The 13,681-nt window shown below is 36.8% G+C and overlaps 1 protein-coding gene across 1 annotated transcript; it reads left to right on the forward strand.

Annotated features, from left to right (window-relative positions):
* Positions 1–1,132: 1,132 nt before the first annotated feature.
* LOC116521543 (vomeronasal type-2 receptor 26-like) lies at positions 1,133–13,355 on the forward strand. Its single transcript, XM_032236202.1, has 7 exons — positions 1,133–1,344; positions 2,468–2,798; positions 3,617–3,686; positions 4,245–4,471; positions 7,610–7,837; positions 11,075–11,201; positions 12,454–13,355. The coding sequence occupies exons 1-7, from the start codon at positions 1,133–1,135 to the stop codon at positions 13,353–13,355; spliced, it is 2,097 nt and encodes a 698-aa protein (XP_032092093.1).
* The last annotated feature ends 326 nt before the right edge of the window (positions 13,356–13,681 follow it).

Consider the following 13,681-nt stretch of genomic DNA (forward strand, 5'->3'; position numbering starts at 1 on the left):
TAAGGCTGAATCCAAATTGAAAGGGGTACAGATAATTCATCCTGGAACTGCAGCATGACCATCTTCTGAACAATCTTCCCATAATGGGAAGGTTGGAGATAGGATGACAACCCAGTAATGTATTCTTAAGGAGGAGCAAAGCACATCAATATTATATTTTCCTCACTTTTCAACTCTATCCAGACAAGCGAGACTGTTGGAAGTCCTGTTCTGATGCCTGGATGCTCTAAGACTGGAGAGGAACAAACCCTGACTCAAGGCTAATGAGGATATTACTCATGACTATGGACATTGGGCAGCCCTCTCCTCTGAGAATTTTTAATCCATAATCTTGGGTTAGGCTGCATTTCTCAATTCAAGATTGATGCACAAACTGGGGGTCCTCTTGGATTCACAAGTATTGGTCAAGGAGCAGGTGATAACTGTGATTGGGGATGGGAGTTGTGTGTTTCATCTGTTTTACCAATTGCATCCTTTTTTTGAATTGAGAGCCCTTTCTGTTGCACACTCATGGCCCTAAGTTGTTAAGACAGTCCTGTGAGATACCTTGAGAAGTCTGATATTGAAATGAAATAACATCAGCTACTGCTACTGGTCAGCATCAAGATATAAAAATATTTTTAAAATAAATGTGAAAGTTACAAGTTGGGCCTGGCTTTAGAATCAATCACACATTCATTGGTAATTTACATCCCTCCCTTTTCATCTCACATATTTTGCAATATTTGAATATTGTTGTCACGTTTCACTCATGTTGTTTGATTAATGGATGGAATTGCTAATACTGTGTTCAGAACAGAGAAGCAATTTCTTAATTCTACAGAGTAATGGCTATTTCAAGGTTGCACTTTTCTTTATCCACTCCTCTATAATTATCAAAAAGATTATTATTGACGTTGTTCTTAAAGTCCTCAAAGATAGACAGCTTAATTATTTCATATATTTTGAAAAACATTTATTTGGAGTTTGGAGACATGTTAGGTCATTATTGGAATGGTGTCTCCGAATGATTTTTATTCTAAAATTCAGAACCTAATGGAAGTTACGTGAGGAATAGACAAATTTATTTATTGTCTATTCTTGAAAGTTCTTAAGTATTACATGAAATGATACAAAGCTTGTAAACTAGGCCATGGTGATATTGATTCTTTTCCTAATCTTGCTATGTGTGTCTTGCAAACCTCAAACAGTGACATGTGGAATCCAAGATGCTATCCCAATTGTTCACAAATATTTTCAACCAGGTGACCTCATCATTGGTGGCATTACTTCATTCATCTTCATAAGTAGAGTTGTAGAGCACTTTGAGAAGGTTCCCAAGAATTCTGCTGTTGGTGAACCACTGTAAGACATTATTGTTATTGCTAGAGGCTTGTTGCACAGTCAATCAAATTTTCAGATTGGATTTGGCATTTTTGTATGCCTATCACGTCATTCCCAATAACCCGGGATAGACAGATGTTTTGTGGTGTTAGATGCATTGCTTCACAATGGAAGTTGTTCTGAATAAAGCTGTCTTTTGTAATTATTACTATTAATATTTTCTTTGTATTAGTATAGCGATGTACATGAAATTCTTTTATACACTTATTCTCTGTGTTATAGTTAAACCCAATGTTGCATATATAGATTTTAAAATAAATAAAAATGAAATAATACTTTTCAACCCATGTATGTTTTCATTGTGCTTTCTAAAGAAAACCAATGGTGAGATTGTGTTCCTTGAAAAAAGATTGGGGGGGAGGGGTGTCAAAGTAATTATTTAGTCTTTCATGTTTAAAAGATTTTACATACTTCTGTGGGTTACACATCAGTTTCTAAAGAAAGCAAAATTATAGTTAACCATACTGTTAAGTCAGACATACAGTATATTTTATCCTACTAAATAAAACAACAATAAACAAATTTGCCTCTGACTATCCATTGAAGGTTTTTGGAGTTGAGAGATAAGAAATACATGGCTTGGGATAATTTGAATGCTAAAAATCATATTGTGTTTTTGTAATGTTTTTAGAAATCCTGATTTACAGTTTACAGCTAAACATCATTTTGCTAAAATTGTTTTTAAGATAGAGAAACATTTGGATTTTGCTTAAACTGGCTTTTGCATATTATGGGATTTTAAAGTGCTTATTTATAGATGTAATATAACAAGCTATAACCTATTTTGTACCTGATAATGTGTTGCTGCTAAAAGAATAATATTTTTTATAGATTCTGGAACAGGACTTAGATACTTTCCTAAGAAAAGGTAAAAGAAACCAAAGCCAAAATCAATGGTATTTTTTTGCTCAGTATATGATACTGAGCAAAAAAAAACAAACCATTATTTTTGATATCATATAATCAAAATTGTTTAATAAATACACTCATGAAAAGCCAGCAATAATTCTACTGCAAACTGAATGGTAACTAATTAATCAGTTAACATTATTCTTATGGAATTCAATTTCCCTGCCCTTTTTAGACACAAAACTTTATTTGATACAGCATCTAATTGCCATTGCAGAGTTCTGATCAAGTTTTATCAGCATATTTTGAGCTTCATATTTGCTGTGAAGAAGATCAATGAAGACCTTCAGCTCTTACCTAACATCACCTTGGGCTTCAGAATATATGACAGTTATGGTGGAGAGTACTCATATCATGCCACAATGGAACTTTTTTCAAGTCAGAACCAATTAATTCCCAATTACAAATGTGGCATCCTGAACAAACTCATATCTGTTGTCGGAACTCTTGATCCTGAATATTCTTTTACTATTGAAGACATTTTAGGCATTTACAGGGTTCCACAGGTAAGATTTATTAATAGTAAGTTGTCCATACATTGCTTTATATTTACAGATGGATTAATTGTAAGACATTAAGATATGTTTAATTTAGTATACATTTAACTATGAAGTATATTTAAGAAATTGTATTTATCAAAGCAGAAAGCAAAGTGAATTTAATTTCAGAATTTGATATAAAAGGTCAATTTCAAAAATTAATAATTAATAATCATTAAACATTCCCTGTTGTGTGGGAGCTTTGGATTCCCTCTCAAGGAATTTGTTATTGTGATGAACAAAAAAAGATGTAATGTTTCTGTATTGTATATACTTATGTTGTTAGACAGATGCATTCAGATGTTCATGGAGTTACACATAGTGTTTCACCTATATTTCTCTCCAACTACCAGTGCTCCCGCTACCAAACTGGTAGTAAAAATAAGAGGATACCATTACTGATGTATGTATGTATGTATGTATGTATGTATGTATGTATGTATGTATGTATGTATGTACACATACAACCATATATATCTGGCCTGCAGCACAAGATGCTTAAAATGCTCTATGGTTCAACAACAATATGAACCACATTCAAGGACAAAATTATTTTTATTGTTGAAGAAAAAAGAGTAATCTGCAAGTTCAGTAGAAAGAGGGTAGAGAGAATCATTTAGTTGGGCAGATGAAAGGGAACTCAACAGTCAAACCCATTCTGACAAATATTTCATACACATAAATAGTGTGAAAGCATATCCTGAAACATTTCAGAACTTTTTATTTGCAGAAGATGTATATCAGTTTTGTCAACCATTTTTCTGTCTATTTTTTTGTTCCTATAGTTCTTATATGGTCCTCCTCCAAGTACCAATGGTAAAACTGATATCCCCTTTTATTACCACATGGTTCCAGGTGAACACTTAAATTTTAGGGGAATTCTTCAGCTACTTGTCCATTTCAAGTGGGCTTGGGTTGGAATTCTTGTGAAAGGAGAAATTGGAGCAAAATTTGAACAACTGATATTTTCATGGTTTTCTCTCCATGGTATCTGTATTGCCTTCTTCGAACAAAAACTTGGGACAAGTTATATCAGTAATCTGGATGATGACCTGAAATGGTTTGTGGAGACATTTCATCTTTTTACTAACAGCAAAGCTAATGTTGTGATAATAAAAGATAAATATGTTTTACATTTAAGATGGTTATTATATCTACCTGAAATGGAAATAATTTTTATAAATCCAAAAGGTATAGTGTGGATTGTGGCTTCCCAAATCAGTATTGCATCATTCTTTTATCAGAAAAGCTGGGACATACAAGTCCTCCATGGTGCATTGTCCTTTGCAGCCTACTCAAATGAAGTTGAAGGATTCCAACATTTTCTTGAGACAAGAAACCATTTCTCATTCTTTCCCCAAGATGGTTTCATTAAAGATGTATGGGAACATGCATTTGGCTGTGTATTTCCAGACTCATCTGTGAATCAGGAAACTGAGGGTATCTGCACTGGGAAAGAGAAACTGGAGAGCCTTCCTGGGGCTTTTTTTGAAATGAGGATGACCAGTCCCAGTTACAGTACATATAATGCAGTGTATGCGGTGGCACATGCTTTACATGCCATACAAGTGGCTCAACTACAACATAGGAGAATGTTGAGTGTCAGGAAATCTAAACTTCAGGATGTACAGCCATGGCAGGTAATTTTCTCAAGAGTTAAATGATGAGGGAAATGAGACATTAATTTAAAATTAGATTCTGCACCTAATAACGGCAGCAAGACTGTTGGTGGTGCAATACTGGAAGAAGGAAGACTTGCCTACAACTCAAGAATGGACATTGAAAGTTACAAATTTAGCCGAGATGGCTAAAATATCAGCGTATCTCAAAGATCATTCAAATGAGAGATATAAATGAGACTGGAAAAAATGGATTGACTATATACAAAACAAATACGGGACTAAGAAATTCCAGATAGCCTATGCTTAAGATCTGGAATGATTTAAATTGTTTAAAGTTAGCTCAGCAAGAAGAAGCTAAGATCAATGCAGAGATGTTATTAACCCTTTTTTTATTTTATTTTCTCTCAATATATTTTAGACTGTGTTTGTTAAAAATCTATACCATGTACGGGCTCTGGGAAGTCAGGGGGAGGGAGGTGGGGGGTTGGGGGAGGGTGGGGGGAGGGAGAGATATATACTAGGTTAGATTTCAATGTAATGTGACTTCACATGTATACTGTTTTTCTATAATTTCTCTGTAAAAATAAGATAAATTAAGTACACTGATATATAGTGGAAATACACCAAGGGGAGGAGGAGTGGGATAGAAGAAAGATGGGTAGAGAGGGACAGGAGAGAGGATGGGAGGGAGGGTGAAAAGGAAGGGAGGGAGTGGATAGGGAGAGAGGAGTGGTAGAGGGGGAGGGGAAGTAGGTAGAGGGGGATGATGGAGGGAAGATAGAAAATTGGAGGGGGTGGAAGAAAGAGGTGTATGGAGAGGGGAAGAGGTATATTGGGTTTGTATTTTGGGGGGTATTGTTGACAAGAGGAATTGCTGCGATTATTGTTTAATGTTGTATGGCGCCGGCTATGCACAGTATATATGTGAGTGTATGAAAATGAAAAAATGGAAAATAAAAACTTTTAAACGATAAAAAAAATTTAAAATTGGAAGTGACATTGTTCTATGAACAGAAACTAGGAATTTCTCTTGCGTTCTTTCTTTAGTTTTTTTTTTTAATTCTTGGGGAAATTGCTAACCTCAGAGTAGTTTGCTTCTGCCTTAGTCTTCCAACCTCACTTCTTTTCTAAGTCCTTTCCTGCTCCTTTTATTCCTATATTTCAGGAACACCCTTAAAATAGATTATGTTAAAAACAGTTAGCTAAGAAAGTCTTGACAGTGGATACAGAAAGACATTGACCATCCCCTTAGCATAGAGGAGATCCTCTAATAAGAACATATCAATGTTCTTATGAAAACCAATTTTTCAGTTCTGCTCCTTCACCCCACCACTCACCTGATAAACTTTATTCTAGTATCTGATTCATTCTACTCCATTTCACTCCCATCATTTGGGTGCAAATAACACTCTGGTACCTGCCCTCCACCACTTAGAGACACAATTACAATTTCAGTCATAAACTAATGGAAAGCTACCAGTCCTGCAAAAATTCCCCTTATAGGTCCTGGTAAAGGCAACTGCTTAACATCTAGGTGACCAATATAAAATCACCCTTCTAATCGTAAAACCAGGTTAGTGATGATAAACTGTTAAAAAACTGATACTTAATGGATTACATTAATTTGTAATTGGGACATTACTGAAGAGCAAAAGGCAATCTGGTGTCCTAGTCTCCACTATTCTATAAATCATATCCATGTCCCTCTCCTCATTCAAGTTGTATTGTGTTAATCCAATCTAGCTAGTATGCCCTTTTTATAAATGCTTCAATCCTCCCAATCAGGCAGAAACCCCATATCATATGCATGTGGGATGAATTGGTAACTTAAGTTGACCTGGGAGGGGTTTTCATTGAGGGATTGGATTCTAATGACCATATTCTCTATGCATGGCATAAATATCTCCTTCCCAGCTTCGAGGCCCAATAATTCCTACTCACCCATTGTCAAATATCAGAAATCAATAATTGCAGAAGTGTGGTTGGCTACTATGTAATAATCTTTAGAAACCTTCTTCCCATTGCCAAGTTCTAGTAATATGACATCAATCACCTCTCAATCCTATTCCATTAAAATGCTCCATTCAAAAAACACACACTGAGGAAACATTTTCTGCCAAGCCAAATGGACTCCCATCTAAATCAAATGATAACTGAGCTACCTCAGATCTTCTACAATACTCATGAAAAATTATAACATCCTTAGCCAAGAGTTCCACCAACATGTATTCCATAATAGTAATGTGCTTTAAAGCAGTTATTGCTAGTGTTTCATTAAGGATGTCAAGTTTGCATCATCATGGCATCATCACCTGATATATCTCAACTTTCTTTATTCTTCGGGTGGGCCATGAGTTTGACATCTCAGCACTAGATATTTGTTAACATCAAAAACACATTTTGCTACCACTTACCAGTTTTAAGTATTTGCTGAACTAGATCTGCTCCGGCAGAAGAGAAAGCTTCAAGAGCTGCTTGCATGCAAGAAAAGGGAAGCCATAAAAATATTTTCAAACAGCCAGTTCCAATTACTGAACCTCATTCACAATTCTGGCATATCACAAAAATACTTGGCACTGTTTTTCTTTTAGGGTTGCTGTATTTGTAAAAAATTCAGTCAACCACTAGCTAGCAGCAAAAAGCCTTTTCTGTGTTTCTCTATCGCCACCAAGCGACTGGTTAGATTTTTTCAGACATCCCAGACATGGAACATAGCAAGCTACAATTATAGCTTTAATAATTGTATCTATTATATTATTTGTATATTTTTTTATCTGAAACTTCCCTGATTTGTGTATCTCTAATAATAGTTGGCAGAATATTTCTCGCAAAATAATAGTACAAATGTTACAAACTTTATGTGATAAATAACACTTGCCTAGCCAATTAGATATACTTTTGAGAATTAAATTCTCCTAGAGGTACTTGAGTAGGGTGGGATGTGGGTGTTAGTTTTCTTTTATTATTAAATAGTTGTAGACTATGGTAAAATATTTTATCAATAATGCCATATAAGCAAATGTATCTGATGAATCACCAGAATATTGCACATTATCTCCTTCATTGTTTTGATCTGTCACATAATTCTGTATCTTAACCATGCTTTTTCTCTGTCTTCTCTTTTTTACAAATATGTTCAATTGTTTCTCTATTCAGCTACACTTCTTTTTTAAAAGAATTGCATTTAACAATAGTGCTGGGGATGAAATTTCTTTTGATGAGAAAGGAGAACTGGTTACAGGTCTGGATCTTGAGAACTGGGTCACATTCCCCAACCAGTCCTTGCATCAAGTAAAAGTTGGGAAGCTAGATCCCAGGGCTGCTGAAGACCAAATGTTCACCATTCACAAGGAAGCCATCACCTGGCCTAGTACTTTCAATCAAGTAAGTTCTGATTTTGTTTGGATGTCTGGGATGATACTTTCTTACCATCCATAATTGGAGCCAGCAACTTTGTTACTAAGTCATAAATTACTGCACTGATTTACACTATCAGTTCCAACTGTAATCATTAGTAACTCACCCATTGTGATTTGGGGACATTGCATGACCACAATGTGACTTAAATGCCAGCTTCTCTATTGACTTTGCTTGTGAAGTCACAATTGGTGACCACATGACCATGGGGACAGTGCAATAACTAGAGCTTTGAGGACCAGTCATTAATATTTTTGTAGGTTCTTTGTAACTTTGAGCAGTCACTGAGAAAATAGTAAGGATCCAAATGACACCTCTATATCTTTTAACAGAGAAAGAAGATAACATGATTCTTTCAGTTGATATGAATATGTCTATAACTGGAAAGAAATTAGATTTATGAAAAGCAGTAAACTTCAATGGTTAGTAGATCTTGGGATGGGCCAGATGTGGGCCAGATGTAATGGGCTTTGTGATGGGGAGGTCATGTCAGGTGTTGGTCACTGGAAGATGAAGTGCTGGTTGGGGAATTGTGTGGGTTATTGAGGGTCAGTGCCATCACTAGTTAGTTGGTGTGATTGATTTGAATTTTGAGGAGTTTGTAGGCTGGTCAATGTTTCTGTTGATGAGATTGCTTATGGAGTGCCAGATTTTGATGAACTCACACATGTGTTGGTGGCCAATTATTCTGGTATTACTCCAACCAAATTGATACTGTTTGGTGTGGGCAGAGATTAAGGAGGAGCCGAGGTGGCGCAGTGGTTAAATGCAGCACTGCAGGCTACTTCAGCTGACTGTTATCTGCAGTTCGGCGGTTCAAATCTCACCGGCTCAGGGTTGACTCAGCCTTCCATCCTTCCGAGGTGGGTAAAATGAGGACCCAGATTGTTGTTGGGGGCAATATGCTGACTCTGTAAACCGCTTAGAGAGGGTTGAAAGCCCTATGAAGCGGTATATAAGTCTAACTGCTATTGCTATTAAGGATTTGTGATCATGGCATTTGACTGCCAGCTGATGTTCATATATTCTGGTTTTTAAGACCCATTACAAGACTTTCTCTTGTACACATCCACACCTGACCCATCACAAGACCTACTGACCACACAAAGCTTTTATAAGCAGAAAAACACAGATATCGCCTAAATTCTGCTGCAGATGTTATTTAGGCTGGCGATGAAACATTCATAAACCAACCCACGAGGTCCTCTTGGGGAAGGAGGAGTTGGATGATTATTTACAGGGTCATTACATCTTATGGATAAAGTCACTCAGATCCATTCACAATTTGAGAGCAGCCATGGAGCAGGACCTTTAGAGATGTCCATGGAATGGACTTACCTGATTTTCTGGGAGCAGTTTGAGCCTATTAAACTTGATAAATTAGACTGGATCCATAGAGCTGATCCTGTTAGACTGAGGAAGTAGACTGGATCCTCAAGGCTGTCAATAAAACTACTTATTGTTAGATCCTTGTCCCTCCATTTTAGTTGATAAAAGCCTCCATGAGAGTGAAGTTGGGTCCAAACAGTGATTAATACATCACTGTAGGAAATGTTTTTTTCCAGCAACATTCAAAGAGGCATTGGTTCATTCCCTCTTCAAGAAAAATTCATTGGATCCAATGTGTGTGCACAGTTTCCATTCAGGCTTCCACTTCTCCCTCTTAGGGATGGTGTAAAAAAGTAGCTCCATTGGAACTCCTAAGTATCCTGAATAAAACAGATTATCTGGATCACTTTCACTTGGGTTTCAGGCTTGATGCAATGGAAACAGAATTGGTCAAGCTTATGGATAATATTAGATAAGAATGGGATAAGGATAGTGCATTTATCCTTGCTCCCTTTGACTCCCAGTGTGTTTCTGTATAATGACTATTATATTCTTTTGGGCAAACTGCAGGATTTGGCACTCAGTGCTGCAGTATTTCACTGGTTTGGCTTCTTTCTCCAAGGCCATTTGTATCCAGGGTTAATATGGCGTTAGAGGTCCAGTCTACAACTATTCCTTTGCAAGGTGGCAAAGCGCTCATTACTCTGTCCAATCCTTTTAAACATTTTCATAAAACTGCTGGATGAGATCATCTTGCACCAATGATGAGATATCATAATATGCAGATGATACCCAGCTTTACATCTCTATCTCTGGTGATCTAAATAATGTATTGGTTGGCCTTTAGGAATGCCTAGAGGCTGTAGGGGTCTGGATCGGGTTTCAGCTGAACTCTCATAAGATGAAGTAGATCTGGATTGAGGAGACCTCAAGATACTGCTGTTTATCATCTTTAGTTATGTATGATGTTGCACAACCTTAAATTAACCTGGTGCACAAACTTGATATTCAAAGAGCAGGTGGAAATCATGGTTACTAGGTCCTTTGTGTAATTTCATATTGTGTACCAGTTGCACCCTTATATAGTTACAGTATATGGATTGTGAGGCCCTGTGCATATTCACTCATGCCCTGGTGATATCTCATTTGGATTACTGCAATGTGCTCTATATAGTGGTATCCTTGAAGAGTACTTGGAATTTAGGTTGGTACAAAATGCAATGATCCACACAGTTTTGTGGGCTCCTAGAATGGCATACATAATACCACTGTTGTGCAAGTTGCATTGGTTACCAGTTTGCTTTCTGAAAGTTACTGAAAATATGTTATTACCTTTGAAGCCTTATGTAGCATGGTTCCAGGATATCTGACGAGCAGTGGAACTAATCCACCCTACTTATTCCAGCAGAAAAAGGCTGCTGTGGATCCTATCTGCTAAGAAATTTGATGGGTTGTGTGAAGGAGAAGAGCTATTTTCATTTAGAGCCACAATAATGTAGAATGCTCTAGTACCAAAGGTAGGAACTAATCCCAACCTTTTGGCCTTCTGGATGGATATCAGAACTTGGTTCTGCTAGTTGTCCTGGGGACCCAAGAAGAGTGCCCACTCCTGGAGATGGTGGATGGGGGCAAGACAAGCTTCTCTCCTGCCTTCCATTTCCTTGGTTTTAGTGTTCATATAATTTTTAAATTTTTAACTGATTTTATGTTTGTCTTTTACTTCTGTAAGCCACATAGTCACTTTATCAGTGTGATGGATGACATATAAATAAATAAATAAATGTTAAACATTTAAATATTATATATTTTTTAATCTTCTTTTCAAACACCAGAGTGAACACTAATATTTCCCTTCTTATTTTACTCATTGGGTAGACCCCACCTGTTTCACTCTGTTCTGAAAGCTGCTCCCCTGGTAATTTCAAAAGAAAGCAGGAGGGAAAGCCGTTTTGCTGCTATGATTGTCATCCATGTCCAAAAGAGAAAATATCAAGCCAGAAGGGTAAAAAGCATCATGAACAAAATTGCATTACAGTTCTACAGAAAGCTAAGTTATATTAATTTGTTGTTGATGGATTATGCTGTCCTTAAAGGAAGGATTTCTTTACCATCTGAAAGGAAGACTTAAGGCAAAGAGTGAAGCATTTAACTATGGCTCTGGTTTAAAAAAACAAACAAAAAGAAGCAAACAATTAACCAAGTGCTTAAAATAATATTGAAACTCCTGATTTTACTTACAGTAGGATTACTTTCTGTAACTGTGTATTATTTATTCTCCAATAAAATCTGTGCAGAGGTGGACTGCACTTACATTAACAACTGGTTTGCTGATTGTGAGCATGTGCACGCACGCTTCGCCCACAAGTGCCTCTTTGGGGCTGAACTGCAGCTTCAAACATGCAGCTAATCTACTCAGGCAGCTCCAGTGAGTATAGCAGGTGTGGCGAGAACTAAGATGGGCAGGTTGGGCAGGGGGAACACGGCAGAAAATTAGTTATATATGGAAAGGGTAGCTCAGGGGTGGGGAGCAGATGGGCCCAGCCAGTGATCGCAACTACGGTTCACCCAAACCAGTCCGACCAGGTAGCAGCCCATCTCTGAATCTGTGCCACAAGAATGTGTTGAAAATATATGGAAAAGAGGCAAATCCTTAGCTCTTTTCCTTGAGCCTTACTTGCATTTATGGATATGAACACACATATGATCCCACAGGAATGTACAAATGAACAAAATTCAGTATAGATGAAGTGAAAGCAGCACATTCCTGTTATGTTTATTTTTATTTATATTATACACAATATTAATCAATAAGTACTTAGGCTTATATACTATTTCACAATGCTTACAGCCCTGTCTAAGCAGTTTATAGAGTCAGCCTATTGGTACCAAAAATGTGGATCCTCATTTAACCCAGCCTGGAAGGATGAAGGGCTGAGTAAATACTGTTAGAAAGATTTTGTAGCAGGTTGCTTCCCCTAAATACAAGATGCAAATATAGAGCTAATACATACAATAGATAAGAGACAGTAATAACATTAGAACTATTAACAGAATCCTTTAGAGATAATTACCTTGTTAAAATCCAAGTCTGAGATTGATAAGTCAGATGAATAGTGCCCTTTTTGCTGTTAAGAAATTTAAGCCATAATAATATTCATAGAATAATCACAGGATTAAAATAGAAATTTGAAAATAGACACACATGGATGTATAAATATATATTTAATACATATAAATTTAAATTTAAATTTCAGACATGGATGACTGTTCCAAATGCCCAGAAGGTCAATATCCAAATAAGGATCAAGATTCATGTCTTCCCAAAAGAGTATCATTCTTATCCTATGAGGAACCAATGGGAATATGTCTACTGATTCTGGCACTTTTCTTTTCTGCCTGCACAGTTGTGGTTCTGGCAACATTTTTGAAATATCACCATACTCCCATTGTCAAGGCCAATAACAGAAATCTCACCTATCTTCTACTTATCTCCCTTCTCCTCTGTTTCCTTTGCTCACTGCAGTTCCTCATTGCACCTGGAAATATAATATGTCTCCTCCGACAAATTAGTTTTGGCATCATCTTCTCAGTGGCTGTGTCTTCTGTGCTAGCAAAAACCATCACTGTAATTATGGCTTTCATGGCTACCAAGCCAGGATCCAGGATGAGAAAATGGTTGGGAAGAGGTCTGGCCACCTCCATTGTTTTTACTTGTTCCCTGATTCAAGTTGGCATCTGTACAGTATGGCTCATCACATTTCCTCCTTTTCCTGATATTGACACCCATTCAGAAATGAAAGAAATCATATTGCAGTGCAATGAAGGCTCAACTACCATGTTCTACTGTGTCCTGGGCTACATGGGCTTTCTGGCATCTGCCAGTTTCACTGTTGCTTTTTTATCCCGGAAACTCCCCAGCAGTTTTAATGAGGCCAAATGCCTCACTTTCAGCATGCTGATCTTCTGTAGTGTGTGGCTCTCCTTTGTTCCATCCTACCTGAGCACCAAAGGCAAATACATGGTGGCTGTGGAAGTTTTCTCCATTTTAGCATCCAGTGCTGGGTTGCTGGGCTGCATATATTTCCCCAAATGTTACATTATCATCATTTTGCCACAGCTTAACAATAAAGAACAACTAATTAAGAGAAAAAGTTAATAATATACAACTAAACTATTTAATTATTTCTGTTTTTTGACAGTCTTTGTTTAAAGCTGTAATAATTTTTCCACTAATTTTGGAGAAGTAGAAATTATTAGGTGAGTTTTCAGTTTGGGAGTGAAGTCTAGCCCTCATTTAGTTTAAAATGAAATCTGAGAAAGTGTAAAAAAAACATAATTCTTGTTAATCTTACAATTTGCATTTTGTGGACAATTTGATGTGATTCAGGTTGTTTAAATGACTAAGACTGAATTTGAAATAGAAAGAACACACTATAAATATATTTCCTATAGCCTATAAAGGGAAAGCATGAAAATGTCTTG

This window comes from Thamnophis elegans, chromosome Z, assembly GCF_009769535.1.
Source record: "Thamnophis elegans isolate rThaEle1 chromosome Z, rThaEle1.pri, whole genome shotgun sequence".
Classification (NCBI taxonomy): Eukaryota; Metazoa; Chordata; class Lepidosauria; order Squamata; family Colubridae; genus Thamnophis; species Thamnophis elegans.